At 41.2% G+C, this 10,022-nt stretch overlaps 1 protein-coding gene across 1 annotated transcript; it reads left to right on the top strand.

The window, feature by feature from the left end:
* Window positions 1-7,732, top strand: LOC148404254 (melatonin receptor type 1A-like). The gene is made up of 3 exons (XM_088374905.1): window positions 1-537; window positions 3,268-3,386; window positions 4,057-7,732. Exons 1-3 carry the CDS (start codon window positions 234-236, stop codon window positions 4,705-4,707), a joined length of 1,074 nt encoding a protein of 357 aa, XP_088231031.1. The 5' UTR covers window positions 1-233; the 3' UTR covers window positions 4,708-7,732.
* Window positions 7,733-10,022: the final 2,290 nt, after the last annotated feature.

The raw sequence follows: 10,022 nt of genomic DNA, 5'->3' as shown, positions 1-10,022 counted from the left end.
CTCACCCAAATCCATACATCAGCGGGAGCCACTTGGCGGGAAACACCTGTGCGTGGGAAAGGAAAGCGCGCCAACATGGCACGAGTGGACTTGAGCGAGAGCGCCGAGCACATGTACCACCGCCGCCGCGCACAAAGGGACTCGAACGTGTGACTCCTCCAGGGCGAACCGCTTCTGCCGCCGCTTCTACTCTCATGCCTCAAAACGCCGCGTAAAAGGGGTTTTCCTACGCCATGTCGCGCCTGCAACTAGACCCGGCGGCGAGATTGGTTGATGCTTTGCAGCTCCCGCAGCTGATGGCCGCCCAGCAGCAGCAGCGGCAACAGCAGCCGGCCCCGGCGTGGCCCCCCGATCCATTGGGGGCCACGCCGGGGCCGCGCAACTCCACGCCGGCCGGGGCCCCGCAGCAGCAACACGCCTTCCCCTGGACGATGACTGTCCTCGCCGTCGTGCTCATCACCACCATCGTGGTGGACGTTATTGGCAACCTGCTTGTCATCCTGTCCGTTTTCAGAAACAGGAAACTCAGGAAAACTGGTACACTACTTTCAGCACTTTCTCGACACTTGTGCGATAACTTTTACTAGTGGTTTTCATGTTCCATTTTACTAATTAGGCTACTTTTTAAACTACTTTTACTACTCTTACACCCTTAAAATGGCTTGTTTTTTTCAACACATCTTTTATAAGGGTGCATGCAGGGCTCCAAAATGCCTCTAAAGTAGCATTTTGCCCATAAACATTTGAGCCTGTGCAACTACTTTCCATTCACTCACACCAGTAAAGGTTCAAGATTTTTTGTTTATTTACTGATTTTTGTAATCACCTCTTCCCATTTAGCAACAATTCAATGGAACTGAGGGATAATGAATATTTAATTTATAATTGAGTCTGTAAGTGAAAAGTGTGGCTTCTCCTTAAATTTTCAGGTTAGGGTGCACTATGCTCTTTGTAAAAAAAAAAAAGAATCTTATTTCTACCAATGTAAGAGGATGGATGGATGGATGGATGGATGGATGGATGGATGGATGGATGGATGGATGGATGGATGGATGGATGGATGGATGGATGGATGGATGGATGGATGGATGGATGGATGGATATACGATTCATTCTTTTTTCTTGACCATTTTTGCTCGTGTTTTTAATTGAGTATCATTTTTCTAGTGTTGTTTGTAAATGTTCGTAATTTGTTAGTTTTTACCATTATTCTTTTGGTTTTCACTATTTTTCACCATTATTTTTTTCCATCCATCATTGATCTCTTTTACTAGTACTTTTTACATTTACTTTTATTATTTTATTTACGTACTATATTCACATGCATTTTACCACTTTCGTACTATATTCACATGCATTTTACCACTTTTAGTAATATTATTATTCTTTACTAGTATTCTTTTTATTTTGCCATTTTTACTAGTATTACTGCATTTTACAATATAATAGTATTACTGTGTTTTATCTTATTTTTCTAAAAACTATTTTTACATGTAATTTGTCCTACTTTTAGTCGTATTGTCTTTATTTTTACCATTTACCATTATGTCGGTACAATGTGTGCGTGGTGTTTTTGTCAGGATGTGTCCGTCCTGTGATTGACCGATGTAGCGTGTCATATAATCATGATATGAGGCTTGTATGCTGGGGCTCATTATGATCCATCTTCCCTTTGACACCAAACAAAATGAATGAGATGTTATCGAGTAGAAATGCATGACTCATTGATTGATTGACGTGTCACAGAGGAAGAGTGAAGATTACATTGCCACTTCACAAGTGATATCCGTGCCCAGCCGACATCTATCATAGGCGGGCTACGCAAAGTTGAGGTATTTCCGCAGTTGCACGTAGCTTGGTGCAGGTAGAATCAGGCGGTTTGCGCCATTGTGGGCGTGAACACAGATGACTTGCAGAAACTGACCATGCGGAAAGTCCAAGTGCGCAGTTTACATGTATAAAACACTGAAAGCAGACATCTACTTGATAATAAGTTGGCCAAGGCGATCACAGATCACGACTGAGAACTGGGCACTTGAAGACTCAATCGTACATACCTACTCCTTTACGGCACTTCTGACTTTTTGCACTGCTCATACTGCCCTCCCCTCTGTCTTAGTCAAACTGAACGAGTTCTAAATCTCAATCATTTTGGGGCTATCGTAACATTTTATTACAACAGATGGGGAGTTTCAACCAAAGCCGCAACCACTGCACATCCTATTACCCACCTTCGCATTGCCATCTCTACATTCATCCTGTTCAAGGTTTTGGGGGTTGGGGGGGTGCGCTGGAGCATATCCCTATTGAAGTTTGCATTCATGCTATACGTACCTTCCCACCAACCCTACTCACGGACACATAATTCTTTTCTTTTGTCTTCTTCAGTCATCTCAATTTATTTCCTGACATTCCAATTTTTCCCTGTACTATTCCCATGATTCATCACCCCCTCTCACAGCCCCTTCCTCCACGCTCCTCTTGTCACCCATGGCAGCGCTCTACTTTTTCCAATTTTCCATCCCGACTAATCTCTTCCCGTCTCCATTTTCCGTATCCCGCCTCCTAGATCTGTCCGCCAGACCTCCTGCGGGGCTATTGTATGCAAATAACTGGCTGCCATTGTTCAGAACTGAAAGTTTTCTCCTGGTCACGGTGCAGGGATTCTCACCCTTCCGACTCTGGGAAAGAGAAAAGAGAAACGCGTGACGGTGCATGAGCTGTGTGTGTGTGTGTGTGTGTGTGTGTGTGTGTGTGTGTGTGTGTGTGTGTTTGAGGGTGGTGGGGGGGTTTAATCTTTTACTACTTTTACTTAGCCCCAGTTTGAAACGATTTGAAACCTTTACAGTAATGAAACCCTAATTTGAAAACATCATTTTGAAACCTAACCCTAACCCTTCCTTGAAATCCTAACTCATTAACATTAATCTTGATTGAAATTTCCAGTTTCTAGCCTTGCTGTCTAATTTGAAACCCTAATCCTCGTGCGGAATCTTAATTCTGGCTTCAACCCATAATTGGAAATTTTAACCATTACTAAACACTAAATGTGCTATGAACCTCTAATTATGAACTTTAACCATAGTTTGAAACCCTAATCAGACTTCCAACCCAAATTTGAAAGCTTGTTTGAAACACCAACCATGGCTTGAGACCCCAATTTGAAACACTCAAACTTTGTATGAACCTGAAACAGTGACTTTAACCCTAACTTGCTTAAGGTGTCATTCACAAGCCAAACTACCACAGGCCATGTCTTTCTTTCAGGAAACGCGTTCGTAGTGAGCCTGGCGCTGGCTGACCTTTTGGTGGCCGTGTACCCGTATCCGCTGGTGCTGACGGCAATCTTCCACGACGGCTGGATCGCAGGATACCTGCACTGCCAGGTGAGAGGAAAAAAATGAGGAGGACTGTTGAGAATCTCTAAAAACCTAAACAATGCTTGAAACAACAACCCTTAAGACCCTCATTTGAAACCCTAACACTTGCTTCAAGCTTTAACTGAACATGCAAAACCCTAATCTTTACTTGAAGCCCTAAGCCTGCATATAAACACTACCTAGTAATCTTAACTGTGGCTTGAAACCTTAACCCTTGCTTGAAACTTACATTTGAAATCCCAACCCTGGTTTTATATTGTAATTGGAAACCGAAGTACTAGCTTGAAAACCTAAACCTTGTTTGTAACCCTTAGTAACACTTGTTGAAAGCCTTAAAACTAACCTATTTGGAAAGTCTGATAATTCTGCCTTCAAACCATAATTTGAAACTCCAATCTTTGTTTGAAATCTTAGCGCAACCAAGCAAACCTTAGGACCTTAACTCCTTCGTTTGAAAGCCTAACTTGTTTGAAGTCATAACCTTCTAGCCCTAATTAGCAAGCCTAACCTGAACCCCAAATCCTTGCTTGAAACTTTAATCCTTTTTTAAAATCCTACTTTGATCCCCTACTTTGAATCCCGAGCCCTGGAATCCAACCCCAATCCTTGCTTCATTATTTCAAGCCCAAACGCTGGTTTTGAAAGGCTAATCTGAAGGCCTACCTATCCTCGGCAGGTGAGCGGCTTCCTGATGGGCCTGAGCGTGATCGGCTCCATCTTCAACATCACGGGCATCGCCATCAACCGCTACTGCTACATCTGCCACAGCCTGCGCTACGACCGGCTGTTCTCAGGTGCCAACACCATGTGCTACGTGGCGTTGGTGTGGGCGCTGACCGTACTGGCCATCGTGCCCAACTGGTTCGTGGAGTCACTGCAGTACGACCCACGCGTCTATTCATGCACCTTTGCCCAGTCGGTGAGCTCGGCATACACCATCGCCGTGGTGGTGGTCCACTTTGTGCTCCCCATCGCCATTGTCAGCTACTGCTACCTGCGCATCTGGATGCTGGTCATCCGCGTGAGGCGCCGCGTCAAACCTGATTCGCGGCCCAAGCTCAAGCCGCATGACCTGCGCAACTTCCTCACCATGTTTGTGGTGTTTGTGCTGTTCGCCGTGTGCTGGGCTCCACTCAACCTCATCGGCCTGGCGGTGGCGTTGGACTCACGGCTGGGCCTCGCCATCCCCGAATGGCTCTTTACTGCCAGCTACTTTATGGCCTACTTCAACAGTTGCCTCAACGCCGTCATCTACGGCGTACTCAACCACAACTTCAGGAAGGAGTACAAGCGCATCGTGCTCGTCATCTTCAAGTTCAACTGTTGAGCGCGGGTGGGGGGCCGCCGTTTGAGTCGAACGTTTCAGGTGGACAACACTACGGGGAAGATGGAGTCACTCTCATTCTTAGAAATACCATCAAGCCATGAGGATTTTTGAATGAGCCTTCCTGGCAAACCGAAAAAAAGAGATGTTTAAAAATGGCGCCAAAGTGTTGGCGCTTTTTAGGAAATCATCAAGGTTCATTTTGAAACTGTCCGACCTTGCGAGTAATGCTATATTCGAAGACACCGGGGAACCCGAACAAATGGGCTCATTGATTGATCAAAAGATTTACATTTAACAAAACATCAGTTTATCACTACATTTTCCTCAAGCCTCACGTTCTGCATATCTGAATTAAAAGTCCCTTTCTAGAGTCTAACGCTACATTCAGGGGCACTGGGAAACCAAAATGTACATACTATAGCAATGGGAAAACCACATAATGGCATTTCCCACAAGCATCAGTCGTCACATTCTGCATACTGAATGATTGATGAAAAAATTTCCAACAACTTTACTTACATCTCACTTTGCTCATTTAAGGAAACTGGGGAGGGCATTTCAAACATCTTGGTTTAAAAAAAAAATCTAGTATTATAATAAAAAAAAATATGATCACTTTGTTCCAGGTTATGTCAACATAGACTTCACGTTCGCTTTCTGTTATTAGATGCTGGTTTGAAAGACACCGGGGAAACAGAAACTAAACTACTAGTGGTACTACAAGTAACACGTTATTTGTATCTTCACTACATTCCTCACAAGCTTCACTCGATGCATCCTACTAAGAAACCTGGGAAAGCAGAAAATTCTGCTTGAGGTAATCAGATTTATATGAATGGACTATCAATAGGCCCGTTGCTGATCCCTGCTTAAATAATTCACGACAAGCATTTGCAAAGTTGCTTTCTGATTTTGTCATTTTTTTTAAGATTACAGTACAATTTTTGATTGTTTGATCGCATCAACTTCTTCATGGGATTTCACATTTTTCCTTTGGCATCTCTGTTATAAAAGATATAATAGTGTATTTGTTATTGCTTAGTTTGCCTATGAACATTATCTCCGCACTGACCCTGAAGATGCACAGGACCCAGGTTGCACCACATCCTCCTCCCCCTCCTTCTTGTTTGTTAATTGGTTCTGACTCGCTATATTGTCAGTGTAATAAAAAGAGGGCAGAAATTACTGTGACTCATCAGACACACACACCCACACTTTACATGGTGACCACATCACTGTGTTACATAAAATGTGGAGGAGGCTTATGTATTTATCATATGCTTTTATTGTGTGTGAGTAAAAAGTGTGTTTTCAAAAACAATTGTAAACTGTCAAGATGAGACAGATGCTCACAGAGCATCACCGCCGCGTGGAACTCTACCCAGGTACTAGGACCTCTTTCTAAATGTAGTTTTGAAACCCTTCCGAGCAGGGTAGACGAGAATCGATATTTTTGGCACGGTCTGATCAAAGCTTGAAGATGGAAGGCACTACAAGTAGCAAGAATGTAAGGTTCCAAAATTTTTAGGTGTACCTATAACCAAATGATGTGGTTCATGGGCCAAAATGATGTACATTTGAAAGGTCCAAAAACCTAACTAACAAGAACCTAGTTCTCAAAACTAAATCTGACTGGTACCTTTTAGTTTCAGAAACTTCAGTAACTGAGAACTCAAAGATTTAGAAAAAAAAAAAAAAAAGGTGGAAATGCAGACTGTGAGCAGTCGCCATGGAAACAAGTGTCTGTGTGTTTACATGATTTTAATCAAAAGATTTTTCAGGAAAAAAAAGCCTCAACTTTGGTCCAAAAAATGAATATGGGATGTTCAAATAAATATAAAAGGTTTGTAAATAGGATTGTCGTAGGGACATTTTCAAATGTGAAGATTTTTTAAATGCTACTCGGTGATTATCCTCCCTCTGCCATGCACACTGTGAAAAAGATTAACTTTTTTGTTGACAGCTGACGCATGTTTTGTTAGCATGCTTAAATATGTTTTGTTGACTTTTATTTGCCATGTTTTCTTGCAATGCTGAAATGCTGTCTTTGTTGGCATGTTTTTTCAACATGCTTAAGTAGGCAATTTTTTGGACATGCTAAAACATGCGTGAGGACATGCAAAAATGTTGAGCTGATATGAACATTTTGTTGGCATGCTTTGTTGACATGCTGAAACATGCTATTTTTGATGTGATGTTTAGTTGACGTTTTTTTTTTTTTACATTTTGGTTGATTACATTTTAATTGATATAAACAGGAGATTTTGGTTGATATAATTGAGTTGACATGCTAAAGTTTTTGTTGGCATGTTTCGTAGACATGTTTTTGTTGACATCCTGAAGTGTGTTTTTCATGACACGTTTCATTGGCATACTTTGGTTTACAAAGTTTTGTTGGTGCGCTGAAACATTCTTAGTTGACATGTTTTTGTTGACATGCTCAAACCTATTTTGTTGATTTCTTTGACATGCTGGAACATATTTTTTTGGCAAGCTGAAACGAGTTATTGATTTGTTTTTGGTTTCAGGCCAAATGTGCACAAAAATATTTATGATACAACTTCCATACAATACCTCACTTCTATCTTATAATTTTTACACTGCTTTACTTTTGCACTTTTCAGCTAGTAGCTGGCTGATGCTAACTGGCTTCGCATTGTTCCTGCAGCCCAACAAGCGCACACTACCTATCACATGGTTAAATAACATACGACATACACACAATGCAGTACACGCACACAATACAACATACAACACACAATGACAATGGAGGACAAATAGGTGTAAAATGAGTCGTAAGCCATTGTGTTTTGTCTTCTTGTCACCTTGAAATGACCTCGCAACAGCAGTGTTGTCAAAAAGCCTCAAAAGATGGAAAATGTGAATTGCAATCAATGGTGCATTGAAGGGAGTGTGAGCATGAGCAAGCTGACAGTGGGAAGCGTCACATGACCTTTTTGCACATCGCCATGTGCTACCCTTAAAACGTATGCAAGCAACCAAAGTTTGGGTCAATTTGACCCAATCTTTGGTTGTTTGCATAAATCAACCCAATTTTAGGGTGGGAGACAGGAAGTTAGGTCAAACTGACCCAAGTTCATGGCTCGTCCTAAATTTGGTTGTTTTTGACCCAGCTGTTTTAAGTTCCCACTGAATGTTTTTGCCACACTGGTATGAAGATGCTAACGGAGCTGAGCTAATAAAACATTCACTGTGACAACAGGCCTGTGTGTACTGTGTGTTGTTCATTTACTACATATAGATACGCAGCATGTACAACTTGATTTGGTCCTGATAAGATTAAATAAATACATTCTCACAATGTAGTTAGTGTACAGCTTGTATAACTACATTTTCTGTTCCTTCAAAACTACACCACCAACGTAAAGCAGTTCGGACAATGAATGAACTCTTAATGTATAAATTCCCAGCAACAAAAGGGAATAAACACCTTAAGTTTGTTTGTTTGGTTTTCAAGGTAAGTTCCCTTTAAAAAGAAAAAAAGATTAACCAAGGAGCTAGGTGTGCACGCTCTAAAACTTTAGTACAGTGCACCATTAACGACACATCCGTGTCCACAGAATTATCCCACGACCGTGCAAATGTGACTTTTACAGCTTAGGAAGGTGAACATGCTTTACTTCAATGCATTTCATTTGTGTGTGTGTGTGTGTGATTTCTATATGTGCATTGTTAATGTGCCGTTAATGCCGCGGTTGCTTTATATTCAACATACATCTCTTCTTTGATGTCCAACACAAAGTTAGCATACAAATCTAATTGCACGTGAACTACTTTCATGCATGCATTATATTGACATCAAAGCCATAACAGATGATTTGGCATTTATCAGCCTGTGCGTTACACACATAACCAAGCGAGGCGAGATATGACGTCAACCGTGTGCGTTCATTCAGGAAGTCAGCATCCCGCATTTTCTATATTTCAATGACATGAAAACAGAAATTGCTTTCAGTGGCCTGTCTACATCCCACCCTTGGGTCTTCTTAAGCCAACAGCCTCAAACTCGGGTTTTAAATTGGACAGTGATTTTAAGTTCGACTGGCAAATCAGTGCTATTGTTAAATCCATTTTAGGCAGCTGGCTAAAGTACTGTAATGCACTTTACTTCGGAATCAGCCAGTCCTCCCTCAAGCATGTCCAGTTGGTCCAAAATGCTGCCACTCACCTCCTAACTGGAGCTTGTGAGAGGGAGCACATATGCTCAATACTAGCATCTCACCACTGGTTCTCAAGCCCTTTTTTTGTAGAAAGAATAGGTTGCTGGCTTTAGGCTAAAAGGTCCTTGATCAAATTTATATTGTTATATAAAATACAAAATCATCCAGCGTTTTGCCACAAGGACTATCACTATTTTGCAAAACCCATCACAGATTCTACATTTGGCCACAATGCTGAGATTCTACTTCAGGTAAAATGTTTGGAACAGAAAAATATAAACAAAAACAACACAATAATGCCATAGTTAGAAAAAAGGCAGCAATGTGTCTGCTTAATATGTCTTCAAATAAACTTTTTAAAAGGTTTGAGCAATGTATGATGCCGATAAAATCTGCAATTGTTTCCCATTTCCCTCGCCGCCCCTCTGGAAATAATTAATCCACTCGGAAGCCACGAGTGACGTATGGGGATTACAGTATAGGAGCGATCCATTGTTTGTGCATGTGTGCATGCATTAAATACCAATTATGGCAAAGCACAACACTCATGCATTGTAAATGAGAAACTGTTGCCTTGATTGGTTAAACAAAGAATAAAACATTCTCGAGTTGCTCAATGAGTTAAAATCTTGCTGACGTCAGACATGATAGAACAGGGGTGCTCAATAGATCGATCGCAATCTACTGGTCGATCGCGAAGGAAGTGTGGGTTGATCGCATGACATTAAAAAGTAGGGGATCCATCGCCACTATGACCTTTGTCTTTTGATTGACATCCACTGTAACCAATCTGACGTCTGAACTTTTGACACCTTATGCATGCGTGTTAATCCACGTTACCTTGTTCGTTTACCTTGCTGCGTATTTAGCCTCCAATTTATTTAAACTAAATACAACAAAGGTTCAACGCTCATGCCCAATGTGAATTGTATTGTGCAAAGTGGGTTTATGTAATTATGCAAAACACGACAATATGTATTGTTGATGAATTTCAAATTAAATTTAAAAAACAACTTGTCTTAAAAGGGGAAAAAGGACAAGGAAAAAATACACAATATTAAATAGTAATAATAATAACGTAAATAGTGATAATATAGAATAAATAAATTTATATTTTCCATTTTTATCATAGGT

This window comes from Syngnathus floridae, chromosome 1 (genome assembly GCF_059516105.1).
Source record: "Syngnathus floridae isolate MCC-2025c chromosome 1, RoL_Sflo_1.0, whole genome shotgun sequence".
Classification (NCBI taxonomy): Eukaryota; Metazoa; Chordata; class Actinopteri; order Syngnathiformes; family Syngnathidae; genus Syngnathus; species Syngnathus floridae.
This window is presented reverse-complemented; position numbering and strand designations above follow the sequence as displayed.